The sequence below is a fragment of the Helicoverpa armigera genome, chromosome 25 (genome assembly GCF_030705265.1).
Source record: "Helicoverpa armigera isolate CAAS_96S chromosome 25, ASM3070526v1, whole genome shotgun sequence".
NCBI classification, from domain to species: domain Eukaryota; kingdom Metazoa; phylum Arthropoda; class Insecta; order Lepidoptera; family Noctuidae; genus Helicoverpa; species Helicoverpa armigera.
In genome coordinates this window covers 4,031,040-4,052,706 of record NC_087144.1, presented here as the reverse complement: position 1 = coordinate 4,052,706, position 21,667 = coordinate 4,031,040, and the positions used below count along the sequence as shown (strand labels likewise).

At 35.2% G+C, this 21,667-nt stretch overlaps 3 protein-coding genes and 1 long non-coding RNA gene across 6 annotated transcripts in view; 3 read left to right on the top strand and 1 right to left on the bottom strand.

Moving 5' to 3' along the window:
• Positions 1-3: 3 nt before the first annotated feature.
• LOC110377645 (probable sodium-coupled neutral amino acid transporter 6) lies at positions 4-20,605 on the bottom strand. Of its 3 annotated transcripts, none has more exons than XM_064041596.1 (10): positions 20,464-20,605; positions 5,588-5,797; positions 5,086-5,206; positions 4,895-5,007; positions 4,463-4,595; positions 4,105-4,170; positions 2,204-2,300; positions 1,542-1,710; positions 1,108-1,233; positions 4-790 (listed from the first exon to the last, which is right to left on the bottom strand). In XM_064041596.1, exons 2-10 carry the CDS (start codon positions 5,784-5,786, stop codon positions 264-266), a joined length of 1,551 nt encoding a protein of 516 aa, XP_063897666.1. In that variant the 5' UTR covers positions 5,787-5,797; positions 20,464-20,605; the 3' UTR covers positions 4-263. The 3 variants fall into 3 exon arrangements, with proteins under 3 accessions (XP_063897666.1, XP_063897665.1, XP_063897667.1); XM_064041595.1 differs by lacking the exon at positions 20,464-20,605 and adding an exon at positions 7,822-8,215; XM_064041597.1 differs by lacking the exon at positions 20,464-20,605 and adding an exon at positions 7,212-7,529.
• LOC135118735 (uncharacterized) lies at positions 10,159-10,673 on the top strand. Its single transcript, XR_010277749.1, has 2 exons — positions 10,159-10,406; positions 10,519-10,673. It is a non-coding gene; the product is annotated as an uncharacterized LOC135118735 (long non-coding RNA).
• The window catches only part of LOC110377643 (ornithine decarboxylase 1), a 26,452-nt gene continuing 16,613 nt past the window's right edge, over positions 11,829-21,667 (top strand). The window contains exon 1 of the mRNA XM_064041599.1: positions 11,829-12,071. The gene's annotated coding sequence lies outside the window, so the exon portion shown is untranslated. The remainder of the gene's footprint in view (positions 12,072-21,667) is intronic.
• On the top strand, positions 14,785-15,465 carry LOC110377644 (thyroid transcription factor 1-associated protein 26 homolog). The gene has a single exon (XM_064041661.1). The coding sequence runs from the start codon at positions 14,785-14,787 to the stop codon at positions 15,463-15,465; it is 681 nt and encodes a 226-aa protein (XP_063897731.1).

Sequence of the window (21,667 nt, the reverse complement as noted above, 5' to 3'; positions counted from 1 at the left end):
GGTTCTACTTATATATTTTTTTATTACACTATACTATTCTATTGCTTAATAGATCTATGGTACATTTTATCAACTTAGTTGTCGTTTTACATAATAAACGCTATTTATTTTACTGTAACAGGTAGGTAATATGTCATGAAATTCTCAAACAAACTACTTAAATCTATGTCGGAAAGCCTTATACTAAAATTCCTAAATCAAAATAACAATAACAAGTCTGTAGTTCAACTTAAGTAGTTCTAAATTGGATTACTAAAGTTCTTCTAAATAGCCATAGGGATCTCTAGGAAACTCCTAGCCGCTGCCGTGGCATTCATTAAACAAGGCGGGCTAAACGTCGCGTAAGCTATAGAGTTAGACCAACTCGAATAAGTAGCGACGATCGTAGCAACTATACCTAAAGTCATCACAATCAGAGCAAATATAATATCGTACCATCTTATTGAGTAATCATCATCCTCAGTAACCTCTACCGCGTATTCCGTAAACGTTCTATACCTAGGCTGCAAAGCGTCTAAAATTAGCGGGCTTTTTGACAGGCCGCCATTTTTTAATCCGCCATTTTGCGTTCCGTTTCGTTTCTCTGACAATTTGAAAAAGTTCGAAGGCGTTTTGGATTTCATATAGCATAGTTTGAGGAAGAATACTGGTGGACATATGAACATTAGAGGTCCTGTTAAAGTGGAGCCGACTAGGCCCATGACTAAATCGAATCTGGGGACTGATTCTGCTAAAACTACAGCTAGGGCGACTACGCTTGATCTTAATAGGCAGCGTCGAAAGCAGAAATCTGGAAAAGAAATTCATTTGTTAATTTTGTTGTGTTCTAACATACTATGCTCACCAGTAGCAGTATATAAGGTGTTCCAAAAGGTGAAGGTGAAGGACAAACCCCAAAATCTAGAAGATACGCGCAATGTTACCCCGATTCCATTGCAACTTCAAAAAGCACAGGCGGATATCCTTGAGAATCACAAAAATTTACAATTACTCCCATTAAAAAAATGCAGATACAGTATCTCCAGGTGCTCTAGGCATGGGGAAATTTAGATTTGCAGTTTGATATCACCTTTTAGACCATCTTGTATTTTCTGATTAGGAACTGACCTCTAGGAATCTTGAGTATATCTTCAAAGTGTTGGAAGAGCGCGGAGTGGCTGACGGCGCTCGACAGGCACAGCTGAAGTGTCACCAACAACGATACCAGGTACAGCGGGATCGAAGAGGGTATACCTGGAAAAGTCTTTTATAGTAAGTGCAAACTACGAATATACCAATCACTATCTTAGTTTCAAATAATTCGGAGGACATACTGTAAAGGGAACTCATAGAATTTCCTTTTCAACTGTCTATGTGGAAGTTTCAGATCTGTGTTGAAGATCATGTCTTCAACCATCAAAATAATTTTGAAAAGTAACGTCTGCTTTTGGGGGAATGTCCTTCAACTCCCTTTTACTATTCACGCATTATGTGAAGGTCTGGTAGAGTATCTTAGTATTTGAATGTCTTTAATTTGCTTATAATTATGTGTAGGTACACACTCTGCAATATATTATTATCAAGAGCAGTGCCATATCTGACGGCTGCCAGTATGGTCGTGACCGCGAACATGCAGCCCGTGACGCCGAAGCCGCCGAGAACTGCCGCGTTGATCTTCTTACTGTCCTTCATGTCCACTTGAAGAGTTAGCAGCATCGGGTGGATGTCGAACTGGAAGAACATTTAGGAAATCAGAAGAGTAAAGAGTACAGTAGGTTAGGGATCCTCCTAACCCGGAAGCATTCGCCTCTTAAGATTCAGGTACTACTGTAAGGGGAACTGAAGAAGACTGAAAGGCAATTTAGAAAGGGGGTATATAATACTATCAACTAGAAGCCACATTAATCCAGGATTACATTAGGCCAAGTCATTCTTCGGTTTCCTCTCCCATAGATAGCTAAGAGCTGGATGCGAGAAGCCGAAAATCGATCTCAGTGGCGTGCACTTGGAGAGGCCTATGTCCAGCAGTGGACTGCGATAGGCTGATGATGATGATAATGATGATAGATAGCTAAGTGATACATTATGTTTCCCCAAGAAAATAAACAGAACGATACAAATAGGCACCTACAATATGACCAGTCTTTCTAACCTAATCGGTATTCTCAACCCCACGGTAATGGTATTTCAAACCTTATTTCTCTAACAATAAAGTCTAATTTACCTGAAAAGCCAGTATCCCATAAGCTATGAGGAAGTCTTCGAGCTGCGGCTCAAGGGCCACCATGTTGTCCACCGGTGTTGGAGACGTATAGTCCCTTCCCAGGCAGCACACAAGTCAGATAAATGGCCAAGAATTTAACTCTATGCAGGGTTAAGCTTTATTACATATGAATATAAGCTGAGTGTATTACCAAATTATGTATTAAAGTTATTTCTTGCTATAATAATGCTATCAGCTGAATTAGTTTAGTAATTTGCGGATTTTATTTCTTCAAACTGAATAATCATCATAAAAAGACCTGCTACTCAAGAGTTCGTGTAATCTTTTGTATAACATTGGTATAAAATTCCATTATCAAGCATGATACTGGATAAGCTGTATTCTGTTTTCTTTTAGTTGTATTACACACTACACCTTGACAGTTATTCAGCTGCTGTATAAAATAGGCGTTGTTTCTGTTATGAAGCATATAGTAACTTAACAGAAATAAAGATAGCTGTTGTAACTACTTTATGACGCTTTGAGTACGAAATTACCGTCATGTGCAGCTAACTGTAGTTAAAGCAATATTAACAGATTCTGATGCAGAAGTTTGCTGCGTATTCATGAGAAGTACTTAGACATTTTTAAGCTAGAAGAACTGTTCTGGAAAGTTAGTCAGAATTTAACCGGCTGACAGTTTTGTAGGGTTATTACGTGAAAATGCATCGCACGTTTGTAGTAGGTATATAGTACCTACTATGCTTATTTATTTGTATCGTACTATTTATGAATTCTGTACTACAATGATTAGTTATAATTAAGTATGTAATTTTTCGTATCGTAATATTTTTAACCGACTTCTAAAAGAATGAGGTTCTCAATTCATCGGAATCTTCTATAATTATCTGAATTTGATAAGAACTAAAAATAAAAAATAATATAGCTTTCCTATAATGTGGGTTTTTATTATTATATGACTGAATCCTAATTGTTTGATTTACAGTACGAATGTGTGTTATTATAGAACAGTTGTCGAAAAATGTTTAATGCAGTCCACTTTTAACCAGAGCACAACTTAATAAGTGGACACTTATGGTCTGTTATGCACACATTAGACGGTAAGCCGCTGTGCAATCAGATTTTATTCAGAATGTGCGTCGCCATTATCGAACAACATAACCTAATTATAATGATGTGGAATTTTATACTCAAATACTCAAGTTTAATAACGAAATAAATATAATATTCTTAAAAAAGCTTTACATGGTTATTTTTGAACCCTTACATTGAAATAAACTAAAAAAATATTTTACACGTAAAAAACATAACTAGAAAAAATGTTGTTTATTTCTTCAAAACCCGGCTTATCAAGAAGCGCGTGAAAAATTTACACGAAATATATATATATATACACGGTAAAGTTGCATGCGCACCTACAATTTCTTTCATCAAGCCTAAATAAGGGTAAAATTTACGATAGGTAAAATATTATACTACGCATATGTATAACTCTGTTCGGATTTGTCAATATTTAATTTGATCAACTTCTTGCTAAAATATACCTGAACAAACCTAAACGCTGTGTATGATCTGAATATCTGAGCTTTGAAGGACTCAGTCAATTATAATATGTTCATTCATCATTCACTCATCATCTGGCTAAAAGAGCTGTAATACTTGTGTTAAAGAACAAAATCTTTTTATGTAGAAGATATTCAGCTTGTCGTACAATTATTCAAAAATTAATCATCTTTTACGTTGCTATTACACAGCTAATAGCAGTATATTTTGTGCCCAAATTGCTTGAATAACGTCTGAGTAAGCGCCATATCAGCTATTTACAGTAGTTTTTTTCTGCAATTAGCTTCTATGACTGCTGTTAAACAAAAATTACTCAAAAGGTTTGTGCTGGCTGGGTTAGGATGCAGGTCCATATAGTCACTGCTACTGTTGCCACGATTAACACTGATGATATTGCTAATGGCCTGAAATATATTAGGGAATAGGATCAAGTCATATCAAGACCCTAGATATTTATACAAATGACCCAAGATGACTAGGTACATCACGCACCCAGAAAACAAAATGAACTAATCAACTGACATATTTTTGAACAGGCAGTTTTCGTACAACCATCCTGTCTCCGCCCTCTCATTTTTGCTTCAATTAGTTCTTTAAAAAAATATTTACTATAATCCGCTTCGGTGTACCTAACCATATTTTTTATAAAAGCAACAATTTAGCACACCTTGTATTCTTCCACATAGTTCTACTCACTTCATATCCTTAGGTGACCCGAGCCACATAACAGGACACAGCAGCAGAGCTAGGATGACCATCCACACGCAGTACGTGATACCGATCTCTCCACCTGATATCTTCCACCAGAATATCTGTAGCGTCTGCGATGCTGGAATTAAGTATAGGTACAGTTCTTATAGCCTGGATATTTGCAAGGGACTATGGAAGACATCCTATATCTGGTAAGAAAGGAGTAAACACTAGAGGCAGAAGAAAATATTCTGTGCTATTTAGATAGGCAATAAAAAGAGAATAGTCAGATCACCTCATAATTACGCTACATTTGTATGTATCTATAGGTAGTTCGAGCACCTATTCATGTAGTGGATTCTTGAGAGCAATAGTTTTACGATCTCGGTTACTAAACAATATAGGTACAGACGGGGGTATAGAAAAAAATTATCTTACCAATAATAAAATTAGGTACTCCAGAGCCGAAGACCGCTGCATCAATGAGGAAGGTCACCAACGTCTTTGCTGACGGACCAAACGCTAATTCCGCTATTGCAGCATATGGAAACCTAAGTATGAAACAAAAATATGTAGGTAAATCAGAAGCAATTAGCAAGGTAAGTATTTACTAGGGGTCTCAAACTCACCGGTTTTTCTCCTTGATATCAGGTGTGATCTTCTGCGCTAATAACCAGCTTTTTCCTAATAAAACTGCTGTGTATAGCTGGAGACCGAATACTGACAGGACTAGTGGGAGACCGTATATACCTGCGCAAAGGATAAGCAGTTATTTCGTTAGGAAGAGTAAAAATAGTTGTTGTCATGGCTGGAATTCTGTTGATCGCTATTCAATCGGATTACCTAAACCGGTTGTTTTGATTACAACGCCAAGTACCTACTAGTTGACACTAGAGGTAGGAGGGTTAAATCAAAATTTATAAATAATAAAGTTCCTCAAAGTCCGTGAGGATAAAATTTGCTGCGAGTATGTTTTTACACTCGCCTTTTCAAGCATCATTCATTCAGGCTCAAACCAGTTTTCATTTATTTAGGTTCGGGATATCGCGCGTGGTAAAATAAGCCGACAAACCGCCAATTTTTGGATTCGCTCTAACTAGCTCAAATCTAACAACGTTTAAGCTAACTCACCACAAGAAATAACACTCTTCGGCAACGTAATGACAGGGAATACTCCAAAAAGGTCCACTATACACAGGATAGTGAACAGTACACTCAGGCCTCCAGTCGTCTCCCCCACCGTGTAGTCTTCATGATGGGAGACCAGAGACGTCGGCTTAGCCTTGTATGTGATACCAGCCATGGAGTCTAAGAAGCTTGGTAGCTTCATTTTGTGGCTTTCTGGAAGATGAAGAGGAAACTGTTAGGAGATAAAATGGGAGGTAGACCGAGGAACAGATGGATTGATCGGCTGTAAGAGGACATAAATCAGAAGGGAGTGGATGCTTGTATGATGTCTGACAGAGAGAAATGGAAGAAAAATACAAATTTCGCCGACCCCAATTGACTTATGAACAGGGCAAGAAGAAGAAGACTATTAGGGGATGAAATGTCACTTTAGAACCTCATCGAGGTGTAGTTTTGGTAGATAGGTAGGTACCTGTGCACGCAGGTTAGAGTCAATAAAGTAAAAGATAGATTATATGATGATATAGATTATATGAAAAACCCCCATTATATAAAACATATTTATTTTCGCGTTTTTCTTAACATCTATATGTAGTTAACTATAACATGTTCCTAGTTCCTAAATCGTAAGCCCTAAATAAAACCATGCTTGCAAAAATATTCTCACGATTATCCATTAGGTAATTCGTATCGAATGTCACGGACGTGTACCTTGGTGAACGACATTTTGCACACTGGTTTTGGAAAAAAAAAATAACGTGCATCTCACGAATAGAAACGGCGAGTTGGCGCCAGAAACCAAAAAATTAAATAAATAAATGAGAATAAGATTTTTTCTTAGTCTGTAGTTTGAGATATATTTAATAGAGATGCAACGGATATCCAGTTGCTATCCGGTATCTATCCGGCCTATCCTTCCATTATTTTAATATCCGGCCGAATACCGGATAGTTACGCACTATTGGGCCGGTTACCGAATATTATATTAATATTCTGTTTGGCATTTAACTTTGAAACAACTATCCGTTGCATCACTAATAGTTAATCTAACTGGGCCCGTGTAGTCTAGGTATCGTAGAAAGGTGGACCTGCCTGTAGGTACCTGATTTCTCCCTAGCTGTAGGTATCGGATTTCCAGATTTCTACGTTCCGCAAGAAGAGATCTGAGAAAATTACCTAGGTACTTATCTTTCTCTCAAATGTTATGTAATCAGTACCTAATCTAGATTGGACTTTCATAAATCACCACGTTAATTACATTTTTAATTTCAATACGTTCTTTGTCAATTAAAATCGAATTATCTAACAGAAGACTAATATCACTGTAATTTTTTTATTATTTTTTTACTATTATTTATTTTTGATAAACTTTTCAATTAGCTGCCCGGCGAATTTACATATACATAGTAGACCGGATACCGGTACGGTCAGAAAACGTAGTTTTATTTTTTTCAAAATTCCATAATTCGAAAAGGAGATAAGACCACAGATTACTATAATAGTTACTACGATAAGACCAACAGTTTACACAATAATAGTTAGCCGCTTCTTAGCAGATATTTTTTTTTGAAATTGTAAAAGACCCAACCTAGGTACACATGTGACTTATTTTTTTTTATAAACAAACCTTTTAAATATTTGTAGACTCGAGCAAACAACGGAGCACATTCGACCCGGCTAATTAATTATTTTTAAACTAAAACATAACAAAACATTAAGAAGATACCGGCACATTTAATAAGACTTTTACACACATTTTTAAGGATTCCTTACACCAACTAAAACTAAGCTTCACACAACCAGGTTTATTTTCTAATACCACTTATAAAAAGTCTTCATACTGATTAGAATTTGTTTAATTACTGTCATATGGTAATTATTGAATATGTCGATCACTTGATAGACTGGGCTCAGCACTGCGGAAACCTAATAAGACTGACCGCTTCAATTGGGCAAGTACCGCGTACAAAAGGGACAGTCGGGCACAAAACGTCGTTGATATAATAAAATTATTTTTATAATAATGTAAGGAATTAGTTCTTTTTGTATGGTTTACTACTAATTAAATAAGTTATATTGTTGGTTGTTATTAATAATTATGGTGAAATGATACATTCTACATCCTGAAATCTGATAAAAAAGTGCACACGCACAAATTAATACGTAGAAAATGGTGTGAGGTTCCGTTCTAAGTTCCGTTTGACAAACAGGTACGTAGGTCACGTTGGTCGACTTACCTAATAAAATTGTAAAACTAGATAAAACCGCAACACACTGCACTTTTCTGCTGAGAATCAAAAGAAAATGTTTTTCATTTCATTTTTCGCAATACTGTAGGTACACATTATGTTTAGTTCCGATTAAAATATGGATTTTCACAATGGCACATGCACGCTTTTTTATTATCTAAAAAAATATTGGCTTTTGATCACAGGCACATGCACTCAATATCATGCATTTGGTATAAATGAACCTGATTTAAATATTTGATAGAAGAACATAAGAGACCGAACGACCTTTAAAAGTCGCTGCGCTTGTTGACAAGATATCTATTTATTATGTTTATTGAAAATAGCGCTTATACGCGAGTTTCATAATTAATTCACATTACCAGCATCCATTTATCCAATGTGTTTTTTTTCATCGATGTCCATTTGCAATTTTGATGACCGTCTGTTGAGATTCTCTCATTATAATTTTTATTTTTATTAAAGTGACAAAGAATAATAAAAAACATTACATCTGTTATTGTGAAATACCTATATATTTTCCAAAACTTACTTAGAGGAGTACGAACAAGAAGGCATCTTAGCTGGCTCTAAATAAAATTGCAATAAGGGCAGAAAGATGATGATGACAAACAGAAGAAATCTATAACGGATCACAATCCTGAAATAGCTACCTAAAGACAAAACTATTAGATTAAGTAACTACCTAATAATATTTAATTCAAAGAAGTATCTGAACGCGACATCATGGATAGAGGGAAATGGAGAAGAATGACGAGGAAGGAAGGCAGGCTCTACCATCTGCGATTCTTAGGTATGTTTTCACTCAACATAAATAAAACAGTAGGTAATCATTCCTCTCTTAACATGCAAAAAAAACGTCGGTTCCTCTGAAATTATCTATCGTTATCTCCTAAAGAGAATTTTGATCAGGTGCTTAAATTGTCATTATTAGTAAACAAGGTATTATTATTTTCTGTTTATCATCTCATCTCATTCTAGAATCGCTAAACTGAAGTGGCAATGGGCAGTGCACATAGCTCACAGAACATATGGTCGGTAGGGCTGAAAAGAGCTTGAGTGGGGACGCAGTGAGGGCAGGCCCTCCACTATAATATGGGGAGATGATCTGGCCAAGGTCGCCGGAAAGCAGTGGCTGCGGGTTGCTGAAGATCTAGCATGCAATTGGTGAACATTATGGGAGGCCTTTGTCCAACAGTGGACGTCTTTCGGCCAAAAGGACGATTCAACATCTTAATTTCAACGTTTGGGAAGTCAAGGTTGTAACACTGCACTGAATTAAAAGACAAGTATTTATTTATGATAATAAAGTCTATCAAACTTGTTGTTTTGCATATTTATTATTACCTATCTAAATATCAATATCAACAACTAATTGGTTGCTGTGCAGGCTACGGCGCCTGATAAACTGGATTCCTAGTATCTAATGCTTTAATTATTTTAATCAATTAATTCGTGCTATTCTTATTGAAATGATCATTATTACCTAGTTGCCCATATCTCCAGAAGTAGGTAGGTAGCTCTTCTCAAATGATATAGTGCAATAAAGAAGATCGAATGAAGAGCTGTGAAATACAAAGATTCGTGTTATTTCAATACATAATGGTTAATAAGTGACGGTCACAGAGTCCTTCATAAACGCCTTCATTTTGCTGAGCATGCAAGCTTTAAGCCTTGGTCCCGATTACCCAGTAATATAGTAGGTACTATTTTTTATCCATGAGCGGGAAGCATTTCCTTCACGACGCAGGTGAAACCGCGGGCAGAAGCTAATCTTAGTATAATAATTATGTAAGTCCTTAACAACTCTGTTGTTATCTGTACCCGCGAGCCGGGCACTGCCGTAATTCAATACGCGTAAGTAACGTGGTGAAGCGAACGTTGACATGCTTACTACTCGTTTTCCTATTATTTCTATCTGTTCCCAATAAAATTTTGTTAAGTATCCAATATAGTTTGTGCATACTAATAAGTAGGTATGCCCGTAGTTTTCGTGGCCCTCCTCCCGAAATAAAAAGAAACTCCATATAAATACTTAAATACGTTGCACTTATAGTTATAGCACCATAAGTAGTTCTTGAGATTAGTGCTGCGTTCAACGAAACAAACTTCAGCTTTGTAAATAAATAGTAAATAGGTACTAATTGAGTCGACTAGTTTCAAAGCCGGCAATCTGTGCATTTTTCAAAAATTGAGTTATTAACGTGGTAACACAGATAAATTTGAATAAAACCGCTTGAATTAGAAGCTACCTAACAAAAGCGGTAATCTGCTATAGAAAAATCTAATCAAAATCCTGGCTTAGGATCATATGTGGCATTCTTTAATACGTTTTTATTCAAAAACGGCAATCTTACGTCATCGACCAATCAGAAGCGAGCGTTGGTAATGGCCGCTCGCACATTATTGTACGGAGATTTTAATACGTTTTTAGTGTTATTTTAATTACAATTAAGTGATTGAAGGTGTAAAGTTATAATGGAGTCAAGCCCTAGCCTTGTTACTAATAAATTTGCAAGAAAACGCAAACGAGATCCCGAAAATTGGTCAAGAAACCAAGCTAAGATATTGAGGTTAGTTTGAAGTTAGGGCTGTCACGAGCTGGCATGCTGTTTGGGTTAACTTTAGTTTTATTGAAGTGCTTACTGCTAACTTACCTGCTTACGTATTTTCTATTCTTTTTAGATATTCCCCAATATCAACGCCAGAAAAAGTTTGTAACCATAACTCTAAGGCGCTTAAGTGTGATACACTGACAATGTCGCAAATGAAAAAATTAGTAATAAAGATAAATTATCAGATGTGAAGAAGCTGTTGTGCAAACATTTTGGTGCTGAGTGGAAGGAAATTCCAACTTTGTCATATTATTGTAATATTTTTGATGAGCAGGAGTCGCTTGATGCATCGACTATACCACCTTCTGATTATTGCGAAGAGGCGTTAGAAAAGGTTCCAGATCTCCGTATATAATAATATTCTTTTAAAATTTGTGTAAGAAGTAAGTGCAATTAAAAGTTTGATTTTATGAGCCCATTTTTTATTTATAAGTCCCCTTAAATATACCCCCATACTTTCAGTCAGACAGCATAATTTTTATGCTATTGTGACAACCCTGATTTTATAAGCAGGTATTTGGTACCAAAAATGGCAATCTGCACATATGTCAGTTTCAAACCCGGCTATCTTAATAACTTAATTTCATATCCGGCAATCTGCAAAATTAATATTTAATTTATGACTTATTCTTAGTAAAGAAATATAAAAACCATGACTAATTAGTTCTGTTGAATATTAAAGAAAATTTCAAAAGTAGTTTTGGAATCCTAAAGCCAACTAACACCAAGTAAGGCGTTTTTTTGACATAACCAAAAAATTACTAAAAGTCAGATTGCCGACTTTGAAACTAGTCGACTCAATTATGAAATTATTCTCTTGTTTGTAAAGAAACCCGTCTTGGGAGGCTGGCGATATTATGAATTTAATTTAGGACGTAATAAAGTGCATATGACTTTTTTCGTTTAAAGTATACTTCAAATAATTTTCAAGATAAGTTTTGCATAATACACACTTGGATGTGGAAATCTATAAGAGAATTGTAGATTTTTAACACTATTATTATTGTGCTAGGTAATACTGATGCCATCTAGTGATAATCAGTTAAATTACAGCACGGAAATTGAGGAAAATTAAAGCTTTGGATTCGAAAATAGGCCGTAGATGTCGCTATGTATGTAGCACGATACGTTCCAATTATTTTAAAAATGTTTCGCTGTCATAGTTCGAAAGGCAAAAACATCGGAACGTTCTTTGCCGTTAAAGTTCTCACACTGTTTTTAGCGCTAAACGTAACGCAGGCCTGATAAGTGATTGTCAAAAATTAAGCAATAATAGCGCAATATTATGCATTTTCTTCGCAATAATCAACGCGCATGCTCCGTTTTACGTATCAATCGATACGATTGCAATGTGACAGGCAGAAGTAGATGGCGTAGCAGCTTAGCACGTTTCGTTTCCTTCCCTTTCTCGCTCCTTCCGTGACATTTTTGCGAAACGTCGGTCTCGTTTCTTATGAAAATTCATCAAAAAAATCACATTAGGGCATGCTCGGTAAAGTTTTTCGCACGAAACACCGTGATATAAAATCTATAACCGTGGTTAAGTTTTTTTGTGCCAAGTGCAATTAAACAATCAAGATTCCGCCGATAATTCAAAGCCTACCCAGTGGGTGGCTTATTTTGGTAAGTTTCTTGCATATTTCATCATATTTTTGCTGCTAATGATATGTTTTTGCGTTTCTATATGATAATAATGCTTGGGGCATTCATACGTCTGGTAGATTGAACATTTTGTATTGTTCAAAATTGAGAGTTCATAGCCCTCATATTGACCGTATTTGGTGCCTGAAAAAGCGTTATGTCGTCAAGTTTAGCCTTGTAGTCTTGTTCAATTGTGTTCTGGTATCCGCCAACAATGTTTTTGAATGGGTAAATTGTGATTCACGTCGGTATATCGTGACGATAAATACGTCACTATATTGTTCTAGTAGGTGCTTGATAAAGTATGCTTTCGTCTACAAAATGTACATAATTTACAGCACATACTTACAATGACAGCTGCACACATTCGTATAAAAATACTACAGTTCAAAGAATAAACAATGAAAGAGAAATATGTTTAGTCCTTGAAATATTAATTGGAAATACCTTTTTAACAATAACCAATAATTATATTATTTATTTAACATGAATACATAATACTATATTAAAATAAACACTAGGTAATCTTGCATGTCTAATTCAGCTGATTCTACAATTATTTAACCTGTACTTTTTGTTCAATAAATCTTTATTCATATTGCTGGAAAAGTGCCAATTGACAAGCTGAAAAACTGGGGATTTTCCCAGCTCATGGGATTACATACAATTTAAATATCATTTCTTTATGTTGCTTGTTGATAACAGTATAAATAACCTATCAAGAAATTAAACGCTCAACTTCCATACAATATTGTATTAATTAACTTGCTACTTTTACTTAATATTTTTTAATAATGTGAATGGACATAAAATGTCTGTTTTTAATAATCATGAAATCATCTTATTGGCAAACCATATGGAAGTAAAAATGTTTGAAAGACTCACAGAAATTTGATACTATTCAATATTTACCAGAATTTAAATTAATACTCTTACTCAAATGCAGAGAAGGGTTATGATTAATTATATGTAGAGTCTGTTACTTTAATATCAGAATAGTTGAGTGCAAGTGAGACCACTTCTGTAATTTTTTTCGCGATAGATACTTTATTAGGTATACCATACATTTGACAAGCTAAGGTCTCACATAAAAGACCTCATACAAACAAAGTGTGTGTTTAACATCTTAAAAAATAGAGACTACTTTTGGGTACAACAGCTAACAATGCTTAAATGTTTTCATACAATCATGACATAAAATAGTTGTCTTCTGCATATCCATGAATTAGATATGTGTGGTTAAATTAAAAGTACATACATTTACAACAAAACAAAAGCACCATAATGACATAGTCACTCGTAATAGGACAGGCATATCGCAATTGAGTTCAATTTAAATTCCCGATGCCGATCTGTATGTACTTACCATCATTTATTAATATTATCAATGCGAAAGTAAACTCAGTCAGTCTGTTATTTCTGGCTTTCATGTCAGAACTACTGAATAAATCAAAATTTAAATTATATTTTTTATACATAATAGTCTTTCTATAGTATGTCTGAGAAGTTGACTACTTTTTGTCTAGGTATGACAAGATGTAGTATAGAGCTAATGTTTATAAATACGCTGTAGTTTGAAAACATTATCAGTGAGATTCACTATGTAACTATAATGTTATATGCACCATTTTCAGTTGCATATCGCCCATTTGACCAAGAGGCAGCAAGTATACGGCTGATTATAGTTTGATTATCGTTTTAATCAAAGTTAAAGTAATTTTTTTTATTTCACATAAGCCTATCAGCTCTTTCGAAACGTCAAACTAGTTGTAGTTTAATGGTGCAACTGTATCTTAGTATCTAATCAAAATGCAAGTTCTTAGTTCGTAACAGTAGATTGACTGATTAGTAGGATAATAGGTATTAACAAGACTAGTGTAGGCTTAAGCTGTAATAAAAACTGGAGGAACCTTTTATGTTATGAATACATATTTGAAATATACACTATACAATTTTAGTTAGCTAGAGAAGAAGCTGGTATATAAACTTTTTTCTACCATGTTAAGCAACATAACATATTTTTTTATTTACCTCACTTCTAGTGTGGGACTTACAGGCAATTATTTTTTAATCCCGCAGGGTCTCACATATTTTTGTATGCTTGTATATGATTTTAGAGAACTCGGCTATTTCGTATAATATAAAATTATTCTTTATAATATAACATATTTAATCAATTTATTATTTAAAACAATAAACTTCAAATACTCTTATATTTATTTTATAAGCAGATTTGAAAAGGCGTGTTATTTTAGTATTTATATAATGCATGATTTTATTGCCTGATGACTGCCTTTGTATTCGAGTTTATCAAATTATCTTTATTCTATTTACATAAGAGAATATATGTGCAGCTTTCTCAAATTTTGTATATTGGTACTGGGATTTCGTAAAATTGGTAAATGTTCAAATGACTCCTCATAAAACTTTATGGAGATTATGGTATATGTGAATGTTTGATATAAATTTACTACTTATTAATGCCTGAAATTTACAAATTAATGAAACTGAGTAAAAAGTGCTCTAGTTTCATCCTTTCTTCACTTTAAAGTGAAGTGATATTTCCATCCCTGATCATTTCTTTTATCTGCACCCCCATAAATAAGGCAGTCAATATGGCAGTCAAAATTTAGTTTGTTGTTTTATTTTCTGTTGTCAAACACGCTTTTTCATTTCTTTATAGGTCTGAATAAAAATGGAAAAGAAACGAGACTCATTTTTTATGAAAATGAAAAGAGACAATGGGAAACCAGTCAAGCAGAATCATGAAGAAGTAGGAGAAAGCAAGTTTAAAAGGCAAGAAGAATTCAATAAAAATCGCAAAGGTCTTGAGGTAAAGAATGAAAAAAAGCCATTCGACAAAAAAGGGTACCGTTTAAAAAAATACAGTAAAAAATATAAGCTAAAACAATGGGAGGAGCAACGTAAAAAGAGGTTGCTACGCGAGTACCATAAAGATATTAAAAATGACCCTACTCTAGGGACTTATAAAGCTAAGACTTTTGACGAGGACACGATAGATGCGAACCAAGAAGTCGGCAAATATGTCCGACATCCTGACTTGGTAGAGAAAGAGGAAATAAATAATTCCGTTAAAGAGACATCTCAAACGGAAAAAGAGATCTCGGGATTTGTGAAAGGCAAAAAAGACCCATACCACAAAGCTAAAGCACATTTCGATAAAGTGAAACAAGAGAAGTTGCAGAAGCAGCAAGAGAAACAAAAAGTTCAAGAAGAGAAAAAACAGAAACTTGACGAATATAAGAAGAAAAAGAATGAGCGCTTTAAGAAATTGAGTAAGAAAACGAAGAAAGGACAGCCAGTGATGACGGGGCGATTAGAACTTCTTTTGGAGAAAATCCAGAAAACGAAATAGGGAAATGGTTGTTTATTTCTTCAAGACTGCTTGGGGCCGTTAGTCGGCATTTATACATTTCTAGTTACATTTTAATTAGAAAAATGATTTTTCTTCCCATGTTTAAAAATCGTAAACCAGTGTAAATGTAAAACCAGAAAAAAAAATGAAAAAATATCAACTATATTAAGGAAGACTTTCTGCATTTAAAATTTGCATATATATCCAATAACTAGCTGATCCCGCGAACTTTGTAGCGTTTAAACCTTCCCTGGAACTCTACAAACATTTTAAAACCAAAAAAAGCAAAATCGGTCCAGCCATTCTAGAGTTTTAGTGAGACTAACGAACAGCAATTCATTTTTATATATAAGAAGATTTGGTTCTAAACTTGATTTTATGAAGTTTATGGCAATGTTATTTTGTTGATGGCCTGCCCTTTGCCGGAACACGTGGACTTAGCCAACTTTAAACTAATGTCACATTTTACGATTGCCTACAATGGTAATTTACTCTGGTAATGACCTTTTGTTTTATATTAATTAGCTCATCGACTTGAGTAATGCGTATCAAGTCTTCATGAAGTGGTAAACTTTTTAGTAGTGTACCGTGCATTTAGTCAGTTTGTTGTCTTTGGAATATCTGTTTGTTCTTAATCTGAATGTTTTGGATTAATCTGTTTGATTTCAAATAAAGTTGAGATTTCTGTGAGTATTGACTTTGTTTATTTAGACTTTGCGTAACCATTGTAATTTAATAATATCTGAATTTCGCACTAATGACAATGATTTTATTCCTGCAATAGCAATAGTTAAGTTTCTGCAAACATTTTATACTATAAAATTTTTACTATAGATAGACAAAAGTGAGACTTCCAAAAATCCATAGTAAAATTGGAAGTTAGCAACTAAAACAAATTCTTGTTTACATCATTGTTTATTTTGACTAATCGATTGACGCATGTCGATAACAAAAAGAGAACTTTTAGGTATTTATTTGATAATGGGTCAAACACCTGACTTCAGAGTGACCCATTTATCAGTAGAGATGAAAATGGCGCCAAGATAGGTGGTAATCGGCGCCATATTGGCGAATCCGCAGTTGACATTTCGACCACAGATACTAAATTTGATCAAAGTTCAGGATAATAGCACTAATAGCACGCATGATTTAACAAAACTTTAATTAAGTATTATTTTTAATATTTGATAAAAAATAAACACTATCTTTTGTAAGGTCAGGTGGTCCAGGGTTAAAATTGATATGTGGCTATATCTGGTTAGGTTATGTGACTCCAAGATATTAAGCAGTCGTTCCGGATAACAATATGGATATTTTTACTTGTACTGCATTTCCAATTAAATCTTTGTTTAACCTAAGAGTCTTTGCCAATGGCAAGGCATATTGACAATAAGTAGAGCTGGCTTTCTATATAAGAGATTGAGATAAATAAATAAATCTATCTCAAACAAGACTTATCATTTATCGAAGTAACTTTATCGCTGATGTCGTCGATGCATCTGGAAAAAGTATTCAAATCCGGTATTCTTGGAAATGTTGATTTCATGTATGAAAGGAAGTATGACTTATTGATAATGTACCGTATGTGCGGAGATTATCGATTCATCTCAAGTGAAGGAAAAACTGTTAACAAACCGTTTCGAAATAAAATACACACTCAAGATGACTTACTCTTTGGAAAATAAAGAAAAACGTTTCTTCAGTACCATTTTCGTTCAATACTTTAAAAGGTTCAGTGACCAAAAGCCAAAAGAGTATTCAGAACAGTTGGGCAATGTCCTTTCAGTCGCGATGTCGTGGCGAAAATTTTGTATCTGTCACGATTTCATTATAAATCAATTTCGGCTGCTTAGAATATTGAAATAACCTCTAATGTAGCTGCGAAGTGATAATTACAAATAAACGGTTTGGAAATGCAGAACAAATAATGAATGTTACTAATTGGAAGAAGGAGGCGTCTGGGGACCCAGTAGGCATAGGTTAGTTTGGTAGTTACTTGACTATGTTGTAGGTAACGAAACCCCTCGACAATTTAAAAATGTCCAATGGTTCCAAGTCAGTAAACACATCACCCTGGTTTTCAAGTACATGTGCCTACCATAAGTTCTCTAAGTTGGTTTATCATCTGAACAGGCCCGCCGCTAGCTGTTTGTTCGCCCGCGTGCAAAACCGATTATGCCGCCCTACGACTACATATTATACTGGGTTTTGTCAAAAAATATATAACGGGGTGTCCAGGGGTCCGGACCCATTGAAAGATTGTGATTAATGGGTAGGTACCAACATAATGTATAACAAAGTGCTTAGAACAGATTATAGGTAACTTAAACTAACGAACTTAAATTATTTACAGCAATGTTTAATTTCAGTAAAATATGTTATTAATGTTTTTTTGTGGGTTACCGTTGAAAAAATCAACGCATGAGAAATATTTCATATGTAAGGAAGCGCGAGCGAAGCGAGCGCGAAATTTATTTAGTCTAAGGACACAAAACAAATAAAAACCACTGTAAATTAACAAAGCAAAGTCAAAAAGTAAAATATGCACAGAAATGAAGTGCAAATGTACATGAAGCCGCGAGCGAAGCGAGCGCGATTTTTACCTTAGAGTTTTCATGAAGTAAACATACCATAAAAAGCCAAAGTGAACAAAAAGCTATAACGGACGTGCGCGAAAAATGATTTTTCGGAATTGAAGGCCTCAACAATTAAACAAAGATAAATTGCGATCAGTGCCGGTTTTAACTCAACCAGCGGTTGCTGGTTGGTGAATGCAAATACACGGGAATGTGTCTTCTGATTGCGCGAGCGAAGCGACCGCGAAATTTTTTGTAATATTTTAGAACTCAAAACAAAAATTACTTAAAATTTTGCTCAAACGTACATAAGTCTTTGTTGATGATGGCGCCTATGTATTAAAATTTTGGGACTTAAAGTAGTACCGTAAATACGAAAGTTCATATGGAAACTAGAAGTTACTTTCTTATTAATAAAAGAACTTAAAAGAACGCTCCCTTTTTGCTAGGGTAGACTAAAAAAATCTTGAAAAATAAAAACAACTGTAACGTGAAGCAAGCCCGAAAATTTTTGAGTTTTGGATCACTAAAAGTCCTAAACATATATAGTAAAAAGCGACTGTGAAGTGAAGAAGCCACGAGCGAAAGGAGCGCGAATTTTTTTGAGTATTCGGACATTAAAAGTAGTGTTTCTTCGATAATTTAACGCCGAATTAAACACAAATTCGCCTTGGGCGCCCCTGAGCCCGCGGCGCCCGGGTTATTCGCACACGCTGCACCATAGGTTAAGATGGCCCTGATGCTATCCATTCATTTGGATACAGTTCTTGTAAGTTGCAATCTTTGATGAAATTTAAAACAAAAATAGGAGTAACATTCTGATTAAGGATTGGTAGGGGCCGCCTGCGGCGCCCCTTATATCCGGCGCCCTGGGCTGTCGCCCAACCGCGCCCTTCCCTAAAACCGCTACTGACTGCGAAATCTGACATGGAGGCGCGAGCGCAGCTAGCGCGAATTTTTTGGGGATGCAAAGGATGAACCCGTCAAAATTGATAGGGGACGACCAAAGCGAGGGCGGTTTTTCTGAAATTTTATTGCTTATCTACTCATCTATTTTAAAATAAAATATTTTTAATAAGGAAATATTGTTTTAATTTTGCCGTATGGGTTAATTTTGCCGCCCCCTAAATAGTGTCGCCCAAGGCATTTGCCCCCCTGCTCTCTCCCTCCACGCTACGCCAATTGTTGATCTTAAATCGTAATAATTTTTAATTTTGAAAATGATCAACAGATGTAACTGAAACCGGCAGTGTAAGTAATATTCTTAGCGCTATTGCTGTGTTTGGAAATATTGAAATCAAAAAATTGGTAAAAAGATATAGTTTTTTTTTAATATAACGTGATAAGTCGCTCGATTTGCCGCCCCCTAGGATGTGCCGCCCGCGTGCGGTGCACGCGCTGCACGCCCGCTTACGGCGGGCCTGCATCTGAACATCTTAAACAGTCATTGCGCATATTCCGAAGACGCAAGAGAGTCAGCCAACCATTCTTACCAAGTTATATCGGGTCCCCGAGTAAGACCGGTAGAGGATTTTTCGCAATAGAGTACAACAAAATGGGATATCCTAAGACATAGAAAATTTATAAATAGAGTTGACATGTGTTACATTACATGGTCGCACTCGCACGTTCTCACACGAGTCTACCGCACGCGTTTGTTAATACGACATATGATATTTTAAATAGTTGTACTCAAATTAAGACCACACATCGCACTTCTACGAAAGACTATCATGTTAAAGACATGTTAAAGACACCTTTTCACACACGGTCGGTTAGCCCCATGCTAAGTTATTAATTAACTTGTGTTATGGGTGCTAACACAACTGATAAACTACATATAGCTACATTTATACATATTTATAAATACATATTATAACACCCAGACCACAGCCAACAAGCATGCTCATCACACGAATGTCGACCGAACCGGGAATCGAACCCGGTACGTCAGGTTCGGCAGTCCGGCATGGTGACCATTGCGCCATCGAGGTCGTCAAAATGAGAAACTAACATTCGTCTCTGGTATCTTAGAAAGACTAGCAAAGCAATGACCTTTTTCCAACATCATCAATATCAGAATAGGCGAAAATTTAAAAAAAATATTAATCAAACTTAAAGAATTTTATATAATAAAAGAAGTAGCTCAGTCGATGGCAAAAGGTCTATAAAACACAACACCTAACGCCAGCATGATAATTATTCTTTCGTGATACATTCGGAGACCCATGTTGTACAGTCAACTTCAGGTCAGTGGTAATAGTTTTTATAGGAAAGTCGTACTTATTACTATTGAGTTAAGGTGCATGACAGTTACCACTGATGTGCAGTTTACTATACTAGTCAAGTTGGCTTTCAGCCAGCTACTAAAAACCGTAGCAATTACATGCAATAATTAGTAGATATATACACTATTACATACCTGTAAAATTTTATGAAACTGCACTGCAGAGCCGCAAAGTCTAACTAGAGAGATAAGAAGCAAACATAGAGCGGAGTTGAATTATTTTTGTATTTGTTTAAGAAATCATTAAAATTATGTCATCGCTCAGAAACTCTGCTATCTTATAACTGGGATTTTGTTTTTATGATTGTTTTGTAGATAATGGATGTACATACATACAGGACATGTTTGTGGCTCGTGTTCCAAGAAGATTTAACGTTGAAGCGTAAATAATACAATATCACTATATAAATATAAAATGTAATATAATGAGCTTGTGCTAGATAAAGTAAATAAATAGTGGAGTAGGAATTTTTCACTAAAATTAAAAGTACTAGCTAGACTTATAGTAAGCTGTTCACGTCAAATCCTAAATTTTGAATTCACATAAAAACAATCGATTAAATACGAATTCAAACCTGGATGCACATTTTCAACCTGAGACTCAGTTGCGTGTTTCGACGAACGATACTTACTAATTTATTTGTTCTAGCGACAGCTAGGCTAGGCTATCAAAACCAATAAAACTTAAGTATCAGCTACGCAAATCATATCCCGCTTTAATTGCATCAGATAGCGTGCTCACTTTTGTCATAAAGATAAGAAAGATATCATCTTTTTATGATTTAGCACACAATTATACTATCTGCCACGGACTGCCACCCATATCTTACCAGCAACGTGATCTTATTTGATATATCTCTGTTAACATAGACGAGAGCAATAAACGACTGCAAATCATTTTACTGTATGCTTATAAAATAATTAAATGATTTATTTGTCTACTTCTAGAGAATTCTGTCTGTTTTCTTAAGTTAGTTGTGATTATCTACATGCATTTAGGTAAATAAGCTCTAGATTCTTGGATATGGTGTAGTTGTTATTATATGACTGCTTTAAAAAATATAGCTCCTAGCTCCTACTACAAAGACACAAATAAAGAGGTCCACTTTAGCCCTTGCTGTAAGCTTAGAATCATTGAATTACCTGTAAGAGATAGAATCCAATAGTCAAAAAAGATAATCTGGTATCGCGTACCTTAATATTTTCTATTTCCTTTGGATTCATCTGAGAGGTACTTATTGGCAATTGTGCATTTTCAACTTGGTCATGCTAGATAGACGTTTTCACTGGTGCTTCTTGCACCAGTTTTACGTTTTCCAAAGATTTTGGCATACACACA

What these genes read in the sequence shown, in the direction of transcription:
- LOC110377645 (XM_064041596.1), bottom strand. Translation starts at nt 5,786, where the DNA reads ATGAAGCTACCAAGCTTCTTAGACTCCATGGCTGGTATCACATACAAG. An exon ending in ACTATATGGACCTGCATCCT is followed by an intron (nt 2,301 to 4,104) that starts AACCCAGCCAGC and finishes GTGCTGCCTGGG; the next exon opens with AAGGGACTATACGTCTCCAA. An exon ending in TGATAATAATATATTGCAGA is followed by an intron (nt 1,234 to 1,541) that starts GTGTGTACCTAC and finishes AGACTTTTCCAG; the next exon opens with GTATACCCTCTTCGATCCCG.
- LOC110377644 (XM_064041661.1), top strand. Translation starts at nt 14,785, where the DNA reads ATGGAAAAGAAACGAGACTCATTTTTTATGAAAATGAAAAGAGACAAT.